Source organism: Caretta caretta, chromosome 14 (assembly GCF_965140235.1).
Source record: "Caretta caretta isolate rCarCar2 chromosome 14, rCarCar1.hap1, whole genome shotgun sequence".
Taxonomy (NCBI): Eukaryota; Metazoa; Chordata; order Testudines; family Cheloniidae; genus Caretta; species Caretta caretta.
This window is the reverse complement of record NC_134219.1, coordinates 8979274-9004167: the sequence shown is the minus strand read 5'-3', so window position 1 is coordinate 9004167 and position 24894 is coordinate 8979274. Positions and strand designations below refer to the sequence as shown.

At 40.4% G+C, this 24894-nt stretch overlaps 1 protein-coding gene across 3 annotated transcripts in view; it reads right to left on the bottom strand.

The window, feature by feature from the left end:
* The window catches only part of TEX2 (testis expressed 2), a 120114-nt gene that overhangs the window by 42732 nt on the left and 52488 nt on the right, over nucleotides 1–24894 (bottom strand). For all 3 annotated transcript variants that reach the window (XM_048817746.2, XM_048817745.2, XM_048817744.2), the window contains exons 2-3: nucleotides 22131–23782; nucleotides 263–463 (exon numbers count right to left, since the gene is read on the bottom strand). In XM_048817746.2, the coding sequence (XP_048673703.1) occupies nucleotides 263–463; nucleotides 22131–23756 (1827 nt within the window). In that variant the 5' untranslated portion in view covers nucleotides 23757–23782. The remainder of the gene's footprint in view (nucleotides 1–262; nucleotides 464–22130; nucleotides 23783–24894) is intronic.

Sequence of the window (24894 nt, the reverse complement as noted above, 5' to 3'; positions counted from 1 at the left end):
AGCCCAAAAATGTTTATGTTTTAATATTTTTATAGCCATAAAAAAGATTAAACATAGATCAGTCTTCAGTATGAAATAGCCACTGGCTAATGTCTGTCCCTTTTACGCTCGCAGATTAAACCAGCATAATACTTTGAAAGCTAATCAGTAAATAAACAAACAATCTTAATTTACATGACAGCAGAAATTAAACAACTAATAATGTAAAAAGGTAGTCTCTCTCTCTATACAGCAATCAGCAGCATAACTAAATAGAACTCACCTTGCTGTCCGTAAGCTCATACATTTTCTGGCCAATGTATGTGACATCAGGCTTAGACTCATTGTAAATAGCCCTTCTGGAAATATTTTTATTGGGTTTTGAAAGTCTTAATGTGCTTCCTTCAAGTCGCACGTAGACAGAATGAGTCAATGTAGCATGGTACGTTTCTGGATCATAATTATAAATTTCATTCATCCATCCCTAGAAAAGGAAATATTTGTTAATTGATATTGAATTGGCAACCTGATATAGTATGAAAATAAAATTTTAAATAAATAGTTGTCAGCCATTTATAGCAAGACAGACTCCTTCCCACCTCATGTCACATATTACATGGATGAATGCAATGAGGCAGTAGATTGGGCACCAGACTGAAATCAGGAAAGCAGGATTCTATTCCTACCTCTTGCACTGGCTGTGAGAGAGACTTTGGGCAAATCAGTTAACCTCTCTGCACCTTTTTGTTTCCTTATCTGCATAAACAGGGACAAATGTTTCCTACCCACCTTTATAAAGTGCTGTGAGATCTATGGGTGAAAATTACTCCATATTTAAGTAACTATTCCCAAACCTGGGGTACCAGATTAGCCAGAGGCACTTGTCAGAGGAGGAAAGCAGCAGTGTATTGCCCAGAGCATACATTCATGAGACATGAAGTTAACGTTTTCCTTGTCTTAGCCTGCCAGATGACACCTTAATAGTGACTCTGGCATTTGTGCATTAAGAGCCAAGTCCTGCAAGGTTTTGAGCATCCTCAGTGCTCAGTGAAGTCAATAGAAAGTGAAGCTACTCAGTACCTTGCAGTCAAGCCTTAAATGTGCACAGTAGAAATCCTTACAATACTGGAGGAGGGCATGGGAGGGATGGAGAGAGAAAGGGAGGAGGAAAAGAAAGTCTATGAACATACATCTCTGAATACCCTATTAAAAATACGTTACCCAAGCCATTATACAAAGAGTCAATATATATTATTGCAGCACTATAATCAATTAAAAATATTCTCCTACACAAAAAAACAGGACAATATTCTAAGGCCCATTTACTTCATTGGGAGCCGGTGCCAGTCAGTTTCTCAGGACAGACATTACATAATTTTCTGAGGACTCTTTAATTAAATCAATTAATTAATGGTACCTAGATTATATTAAATTTCACCACCTATTTGCATTTTCACTAATACCCACAAAACACGAGGAAACTTAAGCTATTTTGTATGTTCAGTAGCCACCACATTAAGTCAGACATCTGACATTTCAATTTAAAACACATACAGTCTGCTTTTAGATTTCACCAACACCTAAACTGGCTTTTAGAGCATTTTGTATTTGGGTTTTGTTTACACTGGACATAACCAGCCTTCACATACAGAAATACAAATGCATCAAGGAGACAGTTTGTAAAGCCAGGATGATTTACAGTATACACAGCAGGGTTTGTTTGTAATGGGCCCACCCTACTTCCTTTCTGGAAGTTATTAAGCCAAAAAGTTTCAGAGCAGACACAGCAACTAGTTTTCACTTGAGTTTTGAATTTCATCCAGAAATTCCAGCTGGAATTATCAAAACACAAGGACATCACAAGACTTGCCTACAATCATAGAGTGTTACTCTGTGCAAACCATAGTATCCACGTGGCTTATGTAAAAGTTCCCCTCCACACCAAAGTAGTTCTCTAGTGTAATGCAGATCTTTGAGCTGTCTCTGGACTTCCTACAACCATACAGACAGACGGGCATGCTTTTGAGGCAGTGGCTCTCACCAACATCGCACCAACACCAGAGACAGCTCACACCATACCAATGTCCTCAGACTACCATCACACTTTGTTTTGTTTTTGTTTTTTTGGGGGAAGAAAAATCAAGACTTCTTCCCATCTCCACTGAACCTTTGGCCGTAAAGTCTTGATAGAGTCCACCTTACAAAGAGGTGCAATAACAGACTAGAAAACCTTTCATTCAGGGTGCAGTCCTGTACATGTGGCAGGTCTTCCCTCTAGCCATGGCCAAATCCATCACAGAATTATAGAATACCAGAATACCTCTTTCCCCCATGAGAGCTTACTAGGCAGCAGTTCTGCAGAAATGGACCTAGTTGGAAAGCAATCAGACAAAATTAAACCAGCATCTTGTTTTCCTCTGTTTATATATTTCTGACTCTTTTCTTAGAATGGCTGGATAATGAAATTAGAAGAGACCCACACAGCTTTACTGATTTCTGACATGTGCTCCAGCTTTAGGTTTAAAATAATTGGATAAACTCTGTAATCAGCTAGTCTAACAAATACTTCTAAAAATCCTGTCCTGATCATTTGCTTGCTCTCTCTATATTCAATAACCCAAACAGAGGCTCTGGGCACCCAGAAATTGTCACTTTTGAAAAATCTTATCCATACCTAGTTGCTGCATAAAATGACAGAGAATGGCAAACAGCGTATAAAACAAGACAATGGGTACTATGCACACTCATAGTTTAGTATAAAGAACAAAGTTACAAAAAAGAGTTAAGAAATTAAAGTTAATTACTACTTAACTAATATCCAGGCCATCATCAACACTTTAGATATAATGTCTAATACAATACTTCCGGTACATAAACTCTGAGGGCAACTCTACATGAACCTTCACTTCACGGCAGGCTGGTGCAATCTATCTTGCACCAGCTTGCCACACATTAACTGTCTGTGTGGACACTATATGTTAACCCAGTTTCAAAGCAGGGTAGCTCAAACCACACTAATGAACTATTAATGTGCATCAGCAGAGTCCACACAAACAGTTAGCGTGCACAGGCTATTACAGGGAAGATTCACACCCCAGCTTCCTCCAAAGAAAATATTTGAGTATACAAGTCCTGAGTTTTCCTGACTTGTAAGGAAGCAGAGTTTTCTTTTTACATTGAAATTTCAAGGTATTTAACAGCAAATAAATTCAGGTCCATGAATATATGAAAAACTGCATTACTTGAAGTCAAGTGAGAATTCTTTGTCAAGTGACCATCCTTGAATATTTGTTAATTAATCTGAAGCTATATGTCTGATGCAGAAGTTTTTTCAGAATATCTACTATTTTAGCTCAAATTTAATTGGCTGATCAATAAATCTGCTGGGGGGGGGGGTTGGGGTCTGCATGTTTAATTTAGAATAAAGCCTGTGGAGAACAAGTGCAAAAGACATGTGAAAACCTCAAGATTCTTTTCTCCAATTCTCATATTTTTAAAGCAATTTAGTTACTCTCTGAAATTCCTCCACTCTCTGAAAAATAGTCAGTGGGGATGGGAACACATTTTCAACCCATGTTGCAACCTATTTTGCAGTGTGTCCAAACAATTAAATTAATGGACTGTGCTTAAATATAGCAATTCCGCCACCATAATCCATTAGAGCCAGATACATTATCCCAGGCTATTGGAACATCAACAATGGGCTTCATTGTTGTTTGAGGAGGTTGTATGGTTTGTTTTTTGGTACTACTGAAGCAGTTAAAATAAGAAATTTAGTAACTCAGGGAGGACAATGGGAATAGTCAAACTACTCTGCAGGTGTTTGCCATGCACAGTGATCTTATGATCTCCATCTTTAAAGATGAGCAGTTTTGTTTAGAGGATGGAATAGGAAAAATTGTCTGGCTATCAGCAGAATAACTAAATTGAAAAATGCTTTGTTAAACATTGGGTGAAACTGCTTTTAGGAAAGAGCAGCCATACTGTTAAAACAGCTAGATACACTAACAGGACCTGGCCATTAGACAGTAAATGTTGAGCTTCTGGTTTAACGAACTATGTGAGCTCTGTCTTACCAGTACCATAAGCTGTCCTAAATTTCCTATGAAGGCATACTTCTAAAGAGCACTCACAAGAAATTCAAGTCATTTAGGTTAAGATGGACTAACATTTCATATATTTTTTCATTCCCTCACCACTTGCCCAATCCTGCAACTTCGTACTTGAGTTGCAGTCCCATTGAAACCATTGGGATTACTCCTGTAAGAACTGCAGAATCAGGCTCTTTAGTACCACACTTAAGCAATCAGACATATTAGATAATTTCAATATAACAGTTTAATACAGTTGAAATCTTAGGCATGTTATAGTTTAACATGAAAACACTGTTCCAAGAGGCAGACTCTGTTTATGACTGACAAACCAAAGTGTTCAAAAATACCAGGTTTTCTGCACAAAGACACCATCAAGCACATAAATGAAAACGCCCGCCAGCCAGTTTCACATGAGCCAGAATTCAAAACATCACTTCCTCCAAGAGTCACTTGGTACCACTTTCACAGAGATTGATAAGGAGACATTAGCACTAAATTGATCTCATTTTATACCCCAGTAATGAGGTCCAGAAATGCCTGCAAAATCTGATAGATAAACAGTCTTCATCAGAACAATCCCTCTTTAGTAGGTTGTTTCCAGTCTTTCGTAATTAATTCATTTAAAGAATACGTTGCTTGATAAAATGGGGAAGATAAAGAAAAGGATATCAAGCCACTTTACAAAAGGTGGCCAGTTAGCGCTGTATTTTCCACTGCATGCATCCGATGAAGTGGGTTTTAGCCTACGAAAGCTTATGCTCAAATAAATTTATTAGTCTCTAAGGTGCCACAAGTACTCCTCATTCAGTTAGCAATAGAGGACACAGAGGCACAGGGAGGTTAAAAAGACTTGCCCAAGGTCACAAAAAAAGTCAATGGCATTATCAGGAATGGAATACATATCTCCCTCTAATACTTTTTTTCTAAAAATGCTCAGAAGGCCATCTGTCCCTGAAAGTGCTCCTCTCCCCCATTTTAAAAAAGCTTACATCTCCAGACTTAAAGTCGTATCTTCATTGCATAAGGATGTAAAAATTTACAAACCTACACACAGGGGAACTGGCACAAATTAAATATAGGAAATGATCTGTGAACGATGTTGTTATAAACATACAACTAAGGGTAGCCTAAAATTTTTCCTTTACCTGTAAAAGGCTAAGAAGCTCAAATAACCTGGTTGACACCTGACCAAAAGGACCAAAGGGAAAAGAAGATACTTTCAAATCGGGGGGAGGGGGAGGTTTCCTTTATGCTCTTTGTTTGTGCGTTCTCTCAGGAGACAAAGAGAGAGACCAAGCAAGTAATCCAGCTCCTACTAAATGATACATCTAAACTTACAAAAATAGGAAGTAATAGCAAGGAAATGCGTTAGAATATCTTTTGTTTTAGCTTGTGAATTTTCCCTGTGCTAAAAGGAAGGTTTATCCCTGTTTTTTGTAACTTTAAAGTTTGGCCTAGAGGGGAATCCTCTATGTTTTAAATCTTATTACGCTGTAAAATTACCTTCCATCCTAATTTTACAGAGGTGTTTATTATAAAGAAAAAAAAAGTAAAAGAAAGTTCTGTTTAAGACTAAGTGGTTTTTAGTGCCCTAAAAACCCAAGGGTCTGGTCTGTGCTCACCTTGATTACCTATCTGGTTGGTAGATTATTCTCAAGCCTCCCCAGGAAAGGGGGTGAAGGGGCTTGAGGGAATATTTCGGGGGAAACAGGAACTCCAAGTGGTCCTCTTCCTAAATCTTTGTCTAACTCACTTGGTGGTGGCAGCAGTACTCATCCAAGGACAGGGAAGGATTTGTGCCTTGGGAAAGTTTTTAACCTAAGCTGGTAAAAATAAGCTTAGGGGGTCTTTCATGCAGGTCCCCACATCTGTACCCCAGAGTTCAGAGTGGAGAGGGAACCTTGACATGGTGGTAAAGATGGGATCATTTTGAACCAGAAGCAGAAACCTCAGGATATTAAAAGGATTTTTTTTTCTTCTTCTGGCTGCTTGGAAAGCAGCGAGGTTGTCGGTTTTTTTTAAAGCTGAGAGCAGCTGGAGTTTGTTTGTTTTTGTTTTTTTCTTTGCCTGCAGGCAGAGGAGTTAAGTTACAGCAAGGGAATTCACAAGCTGTTTTTTTTTTTTTCCCCTTTTCTTTCTAGCTCTCAGGTTAGGCTAGGCTAAGCGCAAGGCTAGGATGACAAAAAGTAATATCCAAAAAAACCCTAAAATTAGCCAGATTTGAAGCTAAAAAAAGACAGAAAGAACATGAAAGGCAAATGACCTTAAAGTGCTTGGAAGCAGAGGCAGAGGCAAAGCGCTTTGAGATGGAAATGGAGGCAAAACACTTTGAGACAAAGTTAGAGCTGAAGCGCTTAAATCTGGAAAGGGCTAAGATGGGCCTACCGGATAACCCTAACAATCCTTCCCCAAAAATCCACAAACGGGAGCGACTATGTCCACAGTATGATTAATCCAGTGATACTGCTAAATATTTCATCACCTTTGAGAGACTGTGCACACTCCATGCAATTCCTGACAATCACAAGATGACCACATTGGTAGCAAAATTGACTGGCAGAGCTCTGGACATATTCAACAAGATGCCTATTGAGGATGCTTCTGACTATGGCAAATTTAAGAATTTGGTTTTGAAACAGTTTCAAATTACACCTAAAACATATAGAGTAAAATGTAGAGCCCTTAAGAGAGGACCTGGACTGAGTAATGTAGCTTATGTAAACCAGATGAAGGATCTGTTAGATAAATGGGTCAAAGGAAGGGGTGTAACTACTTTGAAGGAATGTGTGATTTGGTTATACAGGAGCAGTTCCTGACTATAACCAATAATGACATAAAAACAGTGTTTATGGGATAAAAAAATGAACTCAGCAGAAAGTCTTGCTTCTTATGCTGATCAATACGAGCAGTCCCAGACCATCAGAGAGGCGGGGCAAATAGGAACCAAACGGGTGGAGGCAGAAGAGAGGAACAACCAGGGTCGCAGTTTTGGCGGATACCAGAAGGAACACCCTGAAACGACACCCTACCACCGGAGGCAGCCCAAGGCTCCAACTACACCGCCCCAAAAAAAAAAAACCCAAACACTTTATTGTCCCACTACACCATTCTCCAGCAACCCACCTTGCCCCAGTGACCAGTCAGCTAGGCGATGTTTTAAATCTAACGACCTGGGGCATGTAAAGGCCAGCTGCCCCAAGAACCCCAACAGATTACAGTTCATTGCACCAGAGAAGGTCCTCAGGCCCAGATGCCTCCCAGATACCCTCAAAACAAAGGAAAACTGTGAGTGTGGGTGGAAAAAAGGTTATCACATGGAGGAACACTGGAGCACAAGTGTCAGCTATCCATCGATCCTTAGTGGACCCCAAATTCATCAACCCAGAGGCCCAAGTGATGATTCAACCTTTCAAGTCAAACTCTTTTGATTTGCCTACAGCCAAGTTGCCTGTCCAGTACAAGGGCTGGTCACGAATGTGGATTTTTGCAGTCTATGATGATTATCCCATTCCCATGCTGCTGGGGGAAGACTTGACCCACCCTGTGAAGCTAGCCAAGAGGGTGGGAATGGTCACCCGCAGCCATACTAAGCAAGCCTTCACACCTATCCCTGTTCCTGAGCCTTACACCAGGGCCGCGTCTGTGTAACCAGAGACCCAGACTGAGATTGTGGAACTGGACCCCATGCCAACATCTGCGACAGCAGTAGTGGATCCAGTCGCAGAGACCCAGCCAGAGCCAGGCCCAAAACTGGAACTGGCAGATCAACCAGCACCAGAACCATTGCCAGCACTGAGTCCAGCGCTTGCAACCCTGTCTACAACCCCAACACCAGAGGGCACCACCAAGCCTGCCCTGGCAGCAGCAGCTAAACCGGCACAAGAGGCTCAGCCGGAGCCTGAACCACAACCTAGTGCACCTGCGGAGAGCGGGTCATGGTCCACTGAAACAGCCCCATCCCCTGCATCGCTTCCCGAGGGACCAAGCCCAAGTCCACCATCCAGTGAGGAAATGATGTCTCCAGCATCAAGGGAACAGTTCCAGGCCGAGCAGGAAGAAGTTAAAAGCCTCCAGGGAGCTTGGACGGCAGCACAGAGCAACCCACTGCCTCTCAGCTCTTCTAATCAATCCCAGTTTGTTTAAAAAAAAAGGACTTTTATGCAAAAAAACCCCTTCTTTCTGGTGGGCACCAGGAGGACTGGCATGCTCAGAGACAGTTGGTAGTTCCAACTAAGTACTGGCTAAAGCTCTTAAGTTTAGCCCACGATCATCGTGGTGACCATGCTGGGGTTAACAGGACCAAAGACCGTTTGGGGAAGTCATTCCACTGGGAGGGAATGGGCAAGGACGTTTTTACTTATGTCCAGTCTTGTGAGGTGTGTCAGAGAGTGGAAAAACCCAAGACCAGGTCAAAGCCCCTCTCCAGCCACTCCCCATCATTAAGGTTCTCTTTCAGCAAGTAGCTGTGGATATTCTGGGTCCTTTTCCAAAAAAAAAAGACACCCAGAGGAAAGCAGTACATACTGACTTTCATAGATTTTGCCACCCAATGTCTGGAAGCAGTAGCTCTAAGCAACACCAGGGCTAAAAGTGTGTGCCAGGCATTAACAGACATTTTTGTCAGGGTAGGTTGGCCCTCCGACATCCTTACAGATTCGGGAACTAATTTCTTGGCAGGGACCATAAAAAGCCTGTGGAAAGCTCCTGGGGTGAAACACTTGCTTTCCAACCCTCACCACCACCAAACAAATGGCCTGGTGGAGAAGTTTAACAAAACTTTGGGGGCCATGATATGTAAATTCGTAAATAAGCACTCCAATAATTGGGAACTAGTGTTGCAGCAGTTGCTCTTTGCCTACAAAGCGTACCACATCCCAGTTTAGGGTTTTCACCATTTGAACTTGTATATGGCCGTGAGGTTAAAGGGCCATTGCAGTTGGTGAAACAGCAATGGGAGGGGTTTACGCCTTCTCCAGAAACTAACATTCTGGACTTTGTAAACAACCTACAAAACACCCTCCGAACCTCTTTAGCTCTTACTAAAGAAAACCTAAAAGATGCTCAAAAAGAACAAAAACCCTGGTATAACAAACATGCCAGAGAGCATTCCTTCAAAGTAGGGGACCAGGTCACGGTCTTGAAGGCACTCCAGTCCCATGAGATGGAAGCGTCATGGGAATGGCCATTCACGGTCCAAGAGTGCCTGAGAGCTGTTAACTATCTCATAGCATCCCCCACCTCAAACCTAAAGCGTACCATGTTAATTCTCTAAAGCCCTTTTATTCCAGAGAATTAAAGATTTGTCAGTTTACAGCCCTGGGAGGAGATGACACTGAGTGGCCTAAAGGTGTCTACTACAAAAGGAAAAAGTGACAGTGGTGTGGAAGAGGTGAACTTCTCCACTTTGAACTCTGGGGTACAGATGTGGGGACCTGCATGAAAGACCCTCTAAGCTTATTTTTTACCTGTGAAGCAGGCTGTCCAGTGGTATGATTTGGGGGGAGTGTCATAAACATACAGCTAAGGGTAGCCTAAAATTTTTCCTTTACCTGTAAAAGGTTAAGAAGCTCAAATAACCTGGTTGACACCTGACCAAAAGGACCAATGGGAAAAGAAAAGAACTTTCAAATCGGGGGGGGGGGGAGGGGGAAGGAGGAGGGAGGGGGGAAGGTTTTGCTTTGTGCTCTTTGTGTGTTCTCTCAGGAGACAAAGAGAAAAACCAAGCAAGTAATCCAGCTCCTACTAAATAATACCTACAATTTTTGTAAGTTTAGGTGTAATAGCAAGGAAATGCGTTAAAGTATCTTTTGTTTTAGCTCATAAATTTTCCCTGTGCTAAAAGGAAGGTTTATCCCTGTTTTTTGTAACTTTAAAGTTTTTCCTAGAGGGAAATCCTCTATGTTTTAAATCTTATTACCCTGTAAAATTACCTTCCATCCTAATTTTACAGAGGTGTTTCTTTTACTTTTTTTTCTTTGTACTAAAGTTCTGTTTTTTTAAAACTCTAATGGGTTTTTAGTGCCCTAAAAACCCAAGGGTCTGGTCTGTGCTCACCTTGTTTACCTATCTGGTTGGTAAATTATTCTCAAGCCTCCCCAGGAAAGGGGGTGAAAGGGCTTGGGGAAATATTTTGGGGTAACAGGAACTCCAAGTGGTCCTTTTCCTAAATCTTTGTCTAACTCATTCGGTGGTGGCAGCAGTACTTATCCAAGGACAGGGAAGGATTTGTGCCTTGGGAAAGTTTTTAACCTAAGCTGGTAAAAATAAGCTTAGAGGGTCTTTCATACGGGTCCCCACATCTGTACCCCAGAGTTCAAAGTGGGGAGGGAACTTTAACAGATGTAAAGCATAAACATGACAGAATAAAGCTTAGCATCCATAAACAGAAAGAAAAAAAAAGAAAAAAAACGTAGTAAGCCTTTTCTAATTTATCTATGCTCCAACAACATAACTGAACCATTAGCTTCTGGCAATCAAACTTCATCAGTTACTGTGGCCAAGTGAATTCCAGAAACATTAGCCAAATTCAACCCTGGTGTAACTCCACTAACTTGAACTGAGTTACACTAGCTCCTTATTTGGTCCATTCTGTGAGTCTCAGCCTAGTGTTTCAAGGCATAAGATCAGCCAATTCAATATTAATGCAAGGCTTTGGGGGATCAAATACTTGAAAGAACTGACTTCAGAAGGAACATGGGCTACTTTGCTAAATCCTAGGCCTAAGAGGAAATGGAACTGTGAGCCAGTGGACATATTCTGCACAGTTCTGTGCTGCAAGCTGAGTCTACTTCATAGATGAAATGCCATCAGAAAGTACATTCTTTCTTCAATAAACCAAAGTTTGCTACACCCAAAGCTATCAGTTTCCTAATAAATTAGATTGTAAATTCTTTGGGGTCGGGACGGCCTTTTACTACAATATATTTTTGTACAGTGCCTAGTGCAAAAGAGCCCTTCTATTCTGATTACGGGCTTTGGGCTTTTTTATTCATATTACCTGTATTATAGTAGATAGAAACTGACATCTAACCTCTTTGCTGTCCTCTCGTTCAAAAGACACCATACTTTTCTGCTTTTAGAACTAAACCTCAACTTCCTTTTGCTATCCAGATACTTACTGGATAACAGCTGAAGGCCAACTAATATATGTTGCATTTGGATAGCATCTTCCATATGCGCTTTCAGCATGCTTTACAAACACTAAATATAGCATTGCAACCCACTTGGTAAGCACTGTAATTTTTATAGATTAGGAAACTGACACAAAAAGGGTAAAAGATTTGCTCAAGAACACAAGGGGAGTCTCCAGTGCCAAGAAAAGAACCCAGATCTGCTGATGCCTGGTATTGTGTCTTACCCCCGAAGCCACCCTTTCTTTTGACTCAGCCAGACCAAAAATCTTCAATTGTAAAGATGACCATCTACTTACAATCACAGAATATCAGGGTTGGAAGGGACCTCAGGAGGTCATCTAGTCCAACCCCCTGCTCAAAGCAGGACAGGACTAATCCCCAATTTTTGACCCAGATCCCTAAATGGCCCCTCAAGGATTGAACTTACAACCCTGGGTTTAGCAGGCCAATGCTCAAACCACCGAGCTATCCCTCTTCCCCCCCCCCCCCACTACTTCAGGAATAGTTTTTCTGAACTTACTGCATACTTATTTAAAAGGATGTGAAAACTAGGGAATTCTATGTTTATGACAGAGATTTCAAACCTAATGACTCTGTAGGAGATAACTGATCAACTGGTATACATATATACACACAGTATACTTACCAAGACCCTTCAGCAATAGCTTTCAAATGGAGGAATTTTGAAATTTCCAACTGCTTTTATGGGTGAGTTTTACAACATCTCAAGGGACAAAATTTACATGTCAAAATCAAAGCTGTGCTCCATGACTGACAATTACTCCCAGATTAATCCTATAAATAGTCATGCTTTTAATTCATCAAATCCAAACATTAAGTATTCATGTAGCCAAAGATTAGTCATTTTAAGTTAAGAGAAAAGGAAGGAAAACATAACATACAGAAGAGCATTTCAAATTTTGATCTACCTCTACGACTGACAACTGTTTTACATGGCAGTCAACAGCTGCCTTGAACCTGTGTAGGATAATTTCTCTGTAACCCACCTGAATGTGGTATAGTGGGAAGTAGCAGCAGAGATTCTACAATGAGAGACAGAAGATTTATTCCCTTTTATCCTTTTGCTATTGGCAGGAATGTGATTCAGTACTAGCATCTCTCCTCAGCGCTGCCTGACTTGAGTGCTGCACCCAAACATCTGAGCACTGTTTGGGGTCAGGATGAGTTAATGGGGGAGGCAATTGCAGAAGGTGAAAACAGCCCAGGAATTTGATTCAGTGGGAGGTGGCCAGGCCAGAAACCAGGGTTCTCTAGAACCCTCAGAAGATAAACATGTTAAGACCATAAACCTTTGGACCTGGGTTTTTGTATGTATTTTTACTTTATCAAGTTGGTTTTTTGACTGAACCAGGTACAGATGGAAAGAAAAAATGTTCCTGTGTGTGTGGTGGGGGAATGGTAGGGTTGCCAACTTTCTAGTCACACAAAACTGAACACCCTAGCCCTGCCCCTCGCTCACTACATTCCCCCTCCCTTGGTGGCTCCCTTTCCCCAACCCCACTCACTTTCACTGTGCTAGGGCAGAGGGTTGGGGTATGGGAGGGGGTGAGGGCTCTAACTGGGGGTTCAGGGTGTGGGAGGGAGCTCCAGACTGGGGCAGGGAGCTGGGGTGCGGGAGGCGGTGAGGGCTCCGGATGGGGGTGCAGGCTATGGTGTGGGGCGGGGAATGAGCAAATTGGGGTGCAGGAGGGAGCTCCAGGCTGGGGGGTGGAGCCAAGGGATACAGAATGCGGGAGGGGGCTAGGGATAAGGCAGGGGGTTGGGGTGCAGGAGGGGGTGATGGCTCTGGGGTGGGCTTATCTCGGGCAGCTCCCGATCAGTGGCGCAGCAGGGAGGCTAAGGCAGGCTGCCTATCCTGGCAGGTACTAGGCAGGGGGGTCAGGAGGCTCCACACGCTGCTCTCGCCTGCGGGCATCGCCACCCCAGGCCCCCAGCCCCCATTGGCCAGTTCCCAGCCAATAAGCGTGAGGAGCCGGTGCTCAGGGCAGTACACAGAGGCCTGGGCTCTTTCCCCCCACCTAGGAGCCGGACCTGCTGACCGCTTCTGGGGCACAGCACAGTGCCAGCCAGGACAGGTAGGGAGTAACCTGCCTTAGCGCTGCAGCACCCCCGATTGGATTTTTAATGGCCTGGTCAGCAGTGCTGATCTGAGCCGCCAGGGTCCCTTTTAGACCGGGTGTTCTGGTTGAAAACCTAGGGAGTGGAGGGCTTCAAATAAGGCTAACCCTGGATGTACAATTTGTAATACATTATTCAGCAAAGTGTACTTTTTTCCCCCCCATCAACTGTCTGCAAAGAGTCAAACTCATTTGCAATTTGCAGACTTACAGTAAACAACTCTTGGTTTTCAGATTACTGAAATACTTCATGATCAATATTTAAAATTGGCATCATGTTTATACATAACGTATTTGTTCCATTCCCTGACTGGATGACTTACAGCATATAGCTAACCAATATGGCATGAATTTCATCATCAATTTCAGTATAAAGTTCAAGTTTCAGAATTCAAAATTTGCAGTGCTGCTGCTGAATTATGGAATTCAAAGTTCACTTTCTGTAAATTGAGTTTAAAATTATTTTTTTGCAATTATTCATGCAAATAAAAAATTTTCTAGAATATTTGTGAATGTGAACACAGAGGCATGAAGAGCCAAAGCAAATGTTTCAAAACTGAAGTGAATATTTGCCAAAATGTGTGTGTGGTATTCACCCACCTCTCAGCAGTCGTACTTTCTCAAAGAAACATTTGAGAAGTCCTGTTTATAAACAAAGGAAATCTAAAACAGTGTGTGTACAGGTATATATAGATACACAAAGTACTTTTTTTAAACCAACTGGAACAGCTGAAAAAAAAAGTCATTTTCCTGGGAAGGCTCTTCTTTTCCATTTGGAAACATGGATTCCCATCCTCATTTAGGTTTTCAATATGACTCTTTTGTAACAATTGCTACCTTACTTGGGCAATACCATCATCAGCAATACCATTAATGTTGCCAGTCCAGCTCTGCAAACAATTTTTTTTTTTTAAAAACTTGCGCTCCCTGGTTGGCTCTAGAGCATCGAACATTCCTGGAAAATCACTTTGCAAGTCCAACATAAACAACTACATTTTGTTGATTATTTTATTGACAGAAGAATAGTTTTGGGGTTGTTGGTTTTTTTTTAAAGGAGATAGTAAGGCAGGTCAAATGCTGGGTCTAACCAACCTGGCCTTCTCCACTTAGGCATCTAAAAAAAGCCTGTATCATTGCTTGAAATATAAAGCCGTCAGAACTGTTCATTGGCTAGATTATTAATACGGAGCATATTTTAAGATAGATGTAATAAGACATGCTGGCAAAGTTAAGACATCTTTAATAACAGATGGTGTCTCTGACACATAGCCCATTGAGTTTGTACAGGTAAAGGTGATTATCATTTTTAAGGTTGACTAAAGATTGCTCAAGCAATACATTCTGAATACAGATGTGAACCTTCCCAAACAAAAAACATACCCCACCTTACTGGAAATACGAGGTTTAAAAGAATCAGTTGAGTATTCTTTTAAGCTATATAAAATAGGCAGGTAACAAAAAGGAAAAAAAATTGTAAGTCCACGAAGATTTTTTTTTCTTCCAAAATGACAATCAAGCTGTGCTCATTCTTGACCTATGTAAACATGCGATCTGAATATTACCTTTGTGTCTCCTTTCACACTTCACTCCTGTTTTTTGCCCTTCCCTCTCTAGTCTGCTCTTAAATTAAGCTGTTTGGGGCAGGGGCCACATCTATCTCTATTTGTAGAATACCTAGCACATTGAGTCTCTGACCCTTATTATAGACTTTTGTTAATACCATAATATAAATAAAACTGAAGTACTATCCTAGTGTAGTTTTGCTCATGTTAATCCAAGGCATGGACCCCAAACCAACCCTTTATTTGAAGTCGAGAACAGTTTTTCCAAATTAACACAAAACTTAAACATCAAGAGCAAATACACTGAAACAGACTGAGCATTCAGCAATATTCACCACAGATACGCGATACATGAATCATGCTGAATTGGATGGGTCTGGTAAGCCTCTTGCCTATATCCCCCATGTCATATAAATGTACTACCTAAATCCAAAATACAGGATAAGAAAGAGGTGGCATAGATGCACCTCAGGATGTTTAGCATCAACTGTAATCCAACCTTCTACTCACTAGCTCTTGCAGCTTTGCAGATGAAGTGGTCATTCAGAAAGCAGTAACTGACAAGATAAAGAGTTAGTAGGATGGTAGGTCATCAAGGTGGCAAGGAGGATGGCTTCTAGTGCAAGAGGGAACAGCAAAGAGAGAAATGAGAAACAGCAAAGAGAGAAATGTACATAAGAACATAAGAATGACCATACTGAGTCAGACCGAAGGTCCATCTAGCCCAGTATCCTGTCTGCCGACAGTGGCCAATGCCAGGTGCCCCAGAGGGAGTGAACCTAACAGGTAATGATCTAGTGATCTCGCTCCTGCCATCCATCTCCACCCTATGACAAACAGAGGCTAGGGACACCATTCCTACCCATCCTGGCTAATAGCCATTAATGGACTTAACCTCCATGAATTTATCCAGTTCTCTTTTAAACCCTGTTATAGTCCTAGCCTTCACAACCTCCTCAGGCAAGGAGTTCCACAGGTTGACTGTGCGCTGAGTTAAGAACTTCCTTTTATTTGTTTTAAACCTGCTACCCATTAATTTCATTTGGTGGCCCCTAGTTCTTATATTATGGGAACAAGTAAATAACTTTTCCTTATTTATGTTCTCCACACCACTCATGATTTTATATACCTCTATCATATCCCCCCTTTCCAAGCTGAAAACTCCTAGCCTCTTTAATCTCTCCTCCTATGGGACCCATTCCAAACCGCTAATCATTTTAGTTGCCCTTTTCTAATGCCAGTAGATCTTTTTTGAGAGGAAGGGACCACATCTGTACACAGTATTCAAGATGTGGGCGTACCATGGATTTATATAAGGCAATAAGATAGAGAATATGATGGAGACTATCCCTTTTTTAATGATTCCTAACATCCCATTTGCTTTTTTGACTGCCGCTGCACACTGCGTGGATGTCTTCAGAGAACTATCCACGATGACTCCAAGATCTTTCTCCTGATTAGTTGTAGCTAAATTAGCCCCCCCATCATATTGTATGTATAGTTGGGGTTATTATTTCCAATGTGCATTACTTTACATTTATCCACATTAAATTTCATTTGCCATTTTGTTGCCCAATCACTTAGTTTTGTGAGATCTTTTGGAAGTTAGCCAGATCAAATGAGAGTAGTGTACCTGCCCACCAAAGCCCAGAAGTATTCAAGATGGATCCAGCCCTGAAAAACTCATATGGAAAAATCCTCAAATTCCTATTTCGCAATTTCACATTTGCAGTAAACTATTTAAGGTATAAGGACATTTTCCCATGTGACAAAGGGGAACCCTAATATCTCCCATCAAGTTATACAACATTTGGCCAAAGACTTTATTATTTTAGATTCTAAAATGATTCAAAATTCAGGACAGTTCCCCCCCCAATCCGTACTCAGAATACATTGTCTGTGCTAGTTAAAATGCCTTATTGGACTGAGCCCTCATCTGCACCATAAACTTTATTCTCAGAGGTAAATAGGACACAGATACAATGTACCTTTGATTTGAGAGGACCAAAGTACACCCAGTTTAATCCACTTCTAGTGTTGATCCCTCTTCCCTGTCACTGCTTCATATGAGAGTATTTGAACAATATGTACACAGAACTTTCTGCTTAGGAACAGCAGCAGCAGCCTAAAACTGAAACTCTATCACATAAGCACATTGAAACTTAACAATACAGCACATTGTATGACTGCTAACAAGCTAATGCAAAGTGCCCCCTACGCACCAACAGAACCCTCTTAAAGTTAAATCATATGCAGCACTGGAAAATTATTTTAACAGAAGCCAACTCAGGCCCTGCTAAGAACACTGCCATTTCAAAACAGATTAAACTCATGTATTCAATGCTTGAGAATTTCATGACTAAATGTGTATCATCAAAATAAACTGTATATATTTAGTCTATTCTACCACATCAAATTCAAGCTCCTTGCCTCTCACCAAGCTCTGCACAAACGTCAGCCGTGCCCACGTTTGCCCTCTCTCATTTCTTATTTTTCCTCCCAACTACTGTTACTGTGCTTATTTTCTTTTTCTACTTGACTTCCCACCTTCTTTCAAGTCCATCATTACTCTTGGAATAGCCTTCCATTTTGAGTTTGACTAGTACCTTTTCTCTCTTCTCCTTCAGATCCCCTTTAGAACTACAGCTGTGCTAAATGACATCAATGAACCCTCAAAAACACACCAGCAATGCTTTTATAAATTAGAGGTTCAGTGCATCTCAGACTATCTTTGTGAAAGTTTAACAAACATGGGTTGAAGCTATCCAGCCTTCCCACAGCCTTCCAAGCATCTGAACACCCTCTCCCCATTATTCATATGAAGCTTTTGAATGAAGGTTAATGTTAGAAAGAGGAGTTTCTGTGAGAGGTAGTAAGAATTCTTTTTAGGACTGAAGTGAAAACTGGTAATTCCTGTTAATCTCACCTGTTTTAAAGACCACAGTTTAGTAGCTTCAGCAGTTAATGGATTTTCAGTGGGTAACTCTTGCTTGAGCTGATCAAAACTAAAATCATTCAAATATAATCAGCTACACAAGTGGATGTCATGCTGTTTTATTAGTTATTTAACCAGAAAGGTCGAGAGCTTCCATGTTAGCTTGCTAAAATTAGCATCCATTTACAATCCAATGGCAGCAAATCAGAAGTGCTACAACCATGCTAGTCACTTCCCCCATTATTTGATGCATTTAATCTGGAGAGATCAAAAATGTAGGCCACAGAATTCTACAATGTGGTTTTCAGCAGCCTTCAGCTTAGGAACTCTTAGAAACTACAGGTCCCAGTATGCAATGTTCTCTCTTGAAGTAAGTAACATACCATTTTATACGTTAGTTACTGCCGAACCCTCAGCAAGTTCTCAGTTTTGCAAAATCTGGGCACATCTACTATATATGCCCAATGCCATCCAAAATATTCACTATCCTTTGATTAGAAACTAAAGTACCACTATAGAAAATTAAGATGTTGTGTGTAATATTTTGTACCACTATCATATGGCCCTCAGGTAATCTGCCTGAATGCCAAGAATTAAATAAAAAAGCCTGCAAAGGATGAAACCCACAAGAAATGAAATGATGGCAAAGAAGGTTCCTGGAGTAACTGGTGCAGAAGAGCTATCAACTGGGGAACACCCCCATCTGGCTCCATCAAGACTAGAATGGTTTAATCTTCCCAAGGCTAAGCCAGGATCAAAGGGAATCCTAAAGCTTCCAAGATGCTTAAAAAAAGAAAAGAAAAAGGTAATGAGTGAGTAGCCAAAGGCTACCAGTGTGTGCTGGTGAAAGCTGACACTGTATTACATGCAGAGACAGGGAACCAACCCGGGAAGTTAAACAAAATATATACATAAAAATTCTTCAAAGAGCTTACATGAAATTCCAAATATCTTTCTGGGCTCATTCTAATGCAAACACATAGCATATGATTTAATGAATTTCAAAATGTAACTTTACATGGAAAATTGAATAAAAAAAGCTTTCTGAAGCGTCCATCCCACATCTCTGACTAGGCTAGTAGTTTTTCCATTTTGCTACCTCTGCTTCAGCAGAGCTGGTTAAAAGCTGGTTTTACTTTTTAAAATTACATCCCTGGTTTTAGCAAGGCAGTACAGTCTCTTTATATATCAATATTAATTTTAAAGTGGTTACTGAATGAAGAGGAAAAACCTCCAATTTTTTTGGACAGGCATTTAGCATGCTATGAAAAATAAAAATCAAGATTTTTCCTTGATACTTTATCTGTGCATCCTCCTTTTATGGAAGTGAGGGATACAGTAATACCTAGCTCACATAGCACTTTTCATCAACAGATCTCAAACCATTTTACAAAAGAGGTCAGTATAAAATGTAAGAAGTGGGAATGTCTGTTTTCCTTAAATCATACTCTTCAGTACATCTATCCAACAGACATAATCCACAGATTACACAGAACCACAGACCATGACAAAATTTGCTTTTCACTGTGACATTCCCCATAGCTTTGAAAAATGAAAGTGATTAAAGTCAAGACTTCTTGAGAGTCCAGATTATATCTATCCTCCCACTGACAACAAAAACGAAAGACTGGCTACAATGGCCAACGACAAATCTGTTTGCACTGCAAGCCTGCTCAACTTCAGGGTCCAGAACTAGGGCTGGTTGAAAACTGAAATTACTTCTTCTCCCTTCCCTTTCAAAAAAAAAAAAAATTATTTATTTATTTATTTTTACTTAAAAAAAAAAAAAAGAATTTTGGGGGAACTGCTTTCCTCGGAAATTTCCAGCTTTTCATAAAAAAAAAAAAGTATTTTTGGTTACTATAAATTTTGTAAAAAAGTCCAAATTCCTCCCCCCCATAGCTTTACACAAAAAGAGAAAAATAACAAACACTTCAGATTATATACCTTTCAGGGCTGCTGGAGCAGACAGTCCTGTTTATGGTCACCTGTTGGAGAAGAGGTAATTGTCAGCCAGTGTGCATCTTGGGATGACAAGCTAGTGACATGAACACCTGCGCTGAAGAGAACAAGAATGACTGAGAGGAAGACCCCAGCCTGAGAAAACAATAAGTAGAAGAAAGAGAACTAGACGGAGAACAGCAAAGAAGGAGCTGATTACTTATTGAATACAAAGTGTTTCTGGAACAGTCTTAAGGATAAAAAGAAAAGAAGTACTTGTGCCACCTTAGAGACTAACAAATTTATTTGAGCATAAGATTTCGTGAGCTACAGTTCACTTCATCGGATGCATAAGGCTGACACCCTCCACCCCAAAGAACTTACACTATAAATTAGAGTGAGAAAAATATACAAATGCACATGATAGCATGTAGGCTGAAGGTCTCAGCTTCAGAGAAAAAAAATACTGGAACAGAAAAGTAGTAAAACAAAAAACACAGAAGAAAATCAATCATTACAAAAAACCAAGCCATTCTTCTAAAGAAAAGCACAGAATGAAGAATGTTACATAAATACTAAACAGTCCTAAGAGAACTTATAAAGATCATACCAAAAAGCAAAACATTTTTTACTTGTTCTAATAAATATTCTGAAGTTAAAATTCAAGAGACCATTTGTCATTAAAAATATTCACTATTTTAATCTGTTTTCCCCTTACCCAAATCTCTGACTGAAGGGCTTTTAAAGCATGACATTACGTTCCTGAATGTGACAACTAAAAACAGAGATTAAAAGAGAGCTCCAACCAGGTTTATATTCCTTTAATAATCAGTATTTAGTTTAATCAATTATATATTATAAGTAGACTCTTTCTAGAGAGTTTTAACTGTCATCCACCTAAAAAACAGAATAGTCTTCAATTAGAGGAAAAAATAAGCAACTTGTCTAGGAAGTCCGATTCTCCAGTGCAGCCAGACACATTGCAGCAAAATTTTTATGTCCTCTGATGGGAATGGACTCCATTAAGAACACCAAGAGATATGCACCATTTCGCAACAGCCTATTCATTATTTTTATAACCAGTATTTTGGGTTGACTTGTTAATGGACAATTTTTTTAAAAAAGAAAAGGAGTACTTGTGCCACCTTAGAGACTAACAAATTTATTTGAGCATAAGCTTTCGTGAGCTACAGCTCACTTCATAGGATGCATGCAGTGGAATTTTCCACTCAAATACATTTGTTAGTCTAAGGTGCCACAAGTATTCCTTTTCTTTTTGCAGATACAGACTAACATGGCTGCTACTCTGAAACATGTCACTTTAAAATCTCAGTATACTGTGAGTCTTTATTTTTAATCAGTTAAAATGATATCAAGCGAAATTCATTGTCACTGAGAAGTTTGAGGTTATGTTCTATTCCAGACATAATTTCTTATCTAAAACTATCCAATTAGCCAATTGCCTATTCTTTTTCAATTTTTATTTTTATTGTGGCCACCAATGTAAAAAGATGATTCCGTGACTCCAAGTGAAAACATCAAAGTAATAGAAAGAGTGATCAGAAGGGTCACAGCTGGACAAAGTACAGTTGTAAATTAAACAAGGCAAGAGAGTACATGGGCTCTGAACAAGGAGAAAAGCCGCAGTGCTAGAACTTTTTAAATCCAGGTCTTAGCTCATTTGATGGGTTGCAATCATCAAACTAAAATACATAAATTACAAGATATTTACACAGTATTCAAATAGAGACACATACCCCAACCAAAATTGTCCCCCTTGACATTTTTCCACTTACCATTTCCTCCTCCCACCCTAATTATCTGACATTTGAGGTAAGTTTGTTTTCTCTCTATTTCTATGTTGGAAATGTGGAAGCTTCACTAAAAAACAAGCAAACAAAAAAACAGTGCTCTTGGAACTTTCTGGACTGACTACATGAGATGAATTGCAATGTGGACAGCAAATTCCGCAAGAAACAAAGCACACTGTCTGAGACACACTGGATTTCACACACAACATGTTTAAAAAAGAAATCTTTGCCACTAAGTCCATTCAGCAATTCTGAAAGACAAGTTCAAAACATATCTGCCCTTTTCCTTTTGAGGTGATTATTCTATTTCTCTCTGTAGCTGAATGCAACGTTAGCTCTCTCGTCTTGCATAAGTAATTCACTAAGGCAGCTGAAGTAGAATACTCTTGCCTACTAAATCATTTCTAATATTGCCAAAACCACATGCTCCCAAAGGGGTACTTCAGTTGCACTCACTGATAGATATGATTCTAAGGTACAAATGAGCTAAGTTAGTTTTTCTAGCCAGAGTAAGGTATGTCCAGTAAGAAACCTCACCTTCAATATTTCCGGTTCCTTGATGTCCAGAGATGCTGTATTCCACTGCTTGCTAAGATTTTTATGTAGTTTGTGATATTCACAAGCACTTGGTGTAAGAAGCCAAATCACACAGATAGCAATCATAAATCCAAGGGCAACTCCCAGGAAGAGTCCACAGAAGTAGCTAGGGAGAGGGAGTATAAGATAAGCATAGACTAACATTGTAAAGAAGTACAAAGTCTTAACGGGTATTTTAGGCTGCTGCACACATAAATCAACTTCATCTTCGCTACTGAGTGCGATACCATATTCCTCAGTTATTTCTGCCTGGAGCAAAGGTTCTGTGGGTTTTTCCATTTTGCTTTCATCCTCTATTAAAAAAAAGTCTTCAGAATACAGTTCACAAAACTCTTCATCCTCTTTGCTTGCCAGTGCAGACAAAGAACATTTTTCCAGTACCAGCGAAGTCTTCAAATTTAGGTCCTTTGTGCTTACAGACTGAGAGTTATTAGTCTCAGTGTCTTTCACATGTTCCTCAGCAGTTTTGTACTGGTTACTTTTATTTAGAGTAGAATCGCTTCCGTAGTAGTCCCCTTCAGAATCACATTCTTCTTCCTTAATGCTATAGTTGTTATTGGTTTCCAAATGGCCATTTAAATTGGAAAGATTTGAAAGTTCTGAAGCACTTGAAGATAAGGCTTTGGGCCTGTGGCTACTACTTTCGTCGCCCATTATTTTGCTGAGGAGTTGAAAAGGCTCATAGATGACTTCTGAAAGGCGTCTTTTAGTGTCTTCAATTTTAGCCTCCATTTCAGGTACTTTAAAAAAAGAACGAGTATCTGAAGGAGACGTTAATGGGGAGGAGGGAGCAGTTTTGGAATCGCCACCTGTAACTCGAGGCTGAGTGAATTGTTTGAACAGATGTAAGTTCAGTTTAGAGTCAGGTTTGTAGGATACAGCTTCAGATTCTTGTTTAGATGTGTCTGTGGACAGAGACTTCACTAAAGTTTTCATTAAGTGTCTATGTCTTGTGGGCGGGGTGGGCTCTTTTGGTTCTACATCTGTTGAAAGGGACTTAACTAAACTCATAAAAGGCTTTGAACTAGAAACAGTGGATGAAGCACTACACAAGACAGTTGTCTTGGATGGAGACGACAATGGGGAGGATGACGAGCTGGCTTTCTGTTCCAAAGGAGACAACACACCTGATGAGCTAGCTACATGATACGAATCAGATGAGGGCGATGGAACTAATGGCACTGCACCGAATACTTGCGATGCTGAAGAAGAATCTAATGGCTTTACAGTGTTTACGGTTGGCAAAATCACAGGTGACGAAGGTAGGAGGGATGCAGAGTCAACCATGCTATGTGAGGTAGCTGGACCACAAAAATCATGGCCACCATGTTCAAAGCAGAGGTCTTCCTTGGCTTCAAGTGCTGTTACAATGCTTTGGTCTTCCAGTTCATCACTGGGAGACTCCTTAAACTCCTCTTCCTCCTCCTCTTCCTCCTTCCCAAATGCCGAGAAGTGAATGGTGATGACATCTCGGGAAACAGATCGCTGAACCTGCACTTTTGGGGCAGACTGCTTTGAAGACATTTCATCAGTTTTCTCTGCATGGCTACTGTTCAGACTTGTCATTGCAGGTCCCAGAGATGTGTCAGGGTCTGTGGAGAGAATATTGAACTAAATTAAAGGCGATTTCTCCTCAAACCCCACTCTTATTTCCAACTATTAAGAGAAACACAGAAAAAACTATTTACATATGGCATGTCTGCAACTTAAGAGCAGCAGATATCAATACTGGCACTTTTCATTCCCCTGGATTTAATTGCACTTTATCAAGTGAAACAAATAAACAAATTCTACAGTAACTAAGAATTTATTTTCAAAAAAGTCACACATATGTTTTACATAAAATATGTACAAACTTGAGGAAAAAGTAGTTTCTCCAAGTGCACATAACAATGCTTTTCATATCAGATGCAAAGATTAAAAGGGGGACTCAGTCGCAGAGAAAATGACAGGGAGCAAAGCAGATGGAGGAGAATGAAGGCAAAGGAGGGTGTGCGTGTGTAGGAGAAACAGGGGAATGGAGAGGTTTAAAAAAAAAAATCTTCTTAAGTTCCATCCCCACTGCATGCTAGGAGCTAACAAATTCTCCTTTCCACATCTCTCAACAAGAAGCAGCCCTTAGCTTACACAACGAAGATGGTGCTGCGGTATAGGCAGACCGACTCCATTCTCTGAAGCCTAAATGTGTCACCACTATGACATACTTCTACTAGCTCAGAGAGAAATGATCACAAATCTGTTTCAAAGATACTGATCTCCACATCTAGTTCTATGCACCAAGGTCACTTAAAAAATAAAGTCCCACTGAGCCAAACTTGCTAGCAACACCACTTTGTATATTAATCACGCCACATCCACTAATGACATGCATATGATAATTCAGGCATCTTTCCGACCAAAAAAAGAACGGCAAAAAAAGGGAACTAGAACACACACACTTTTAAAAAGAAATGAATCCAAGGCACTGGTGACCACCATCCAAAATGGTCAGGCTAAATATTACCTCTGCAATTTGCCATGAGGCAGTACTTTATTTTCATTGTCAAGACAATACGTTTGTCACTTTAGTAACTAAGCTATTTTCAGGCACTGTGAACATGCTGTAATCAAACTGACAAGTGGAATCAATCAGAAGTCTTTGCTGATATTTAAAGTGCTGTTATACTCAGAAAGGCTATGGGAGAGGGAGGTGGATTCTGTTCTG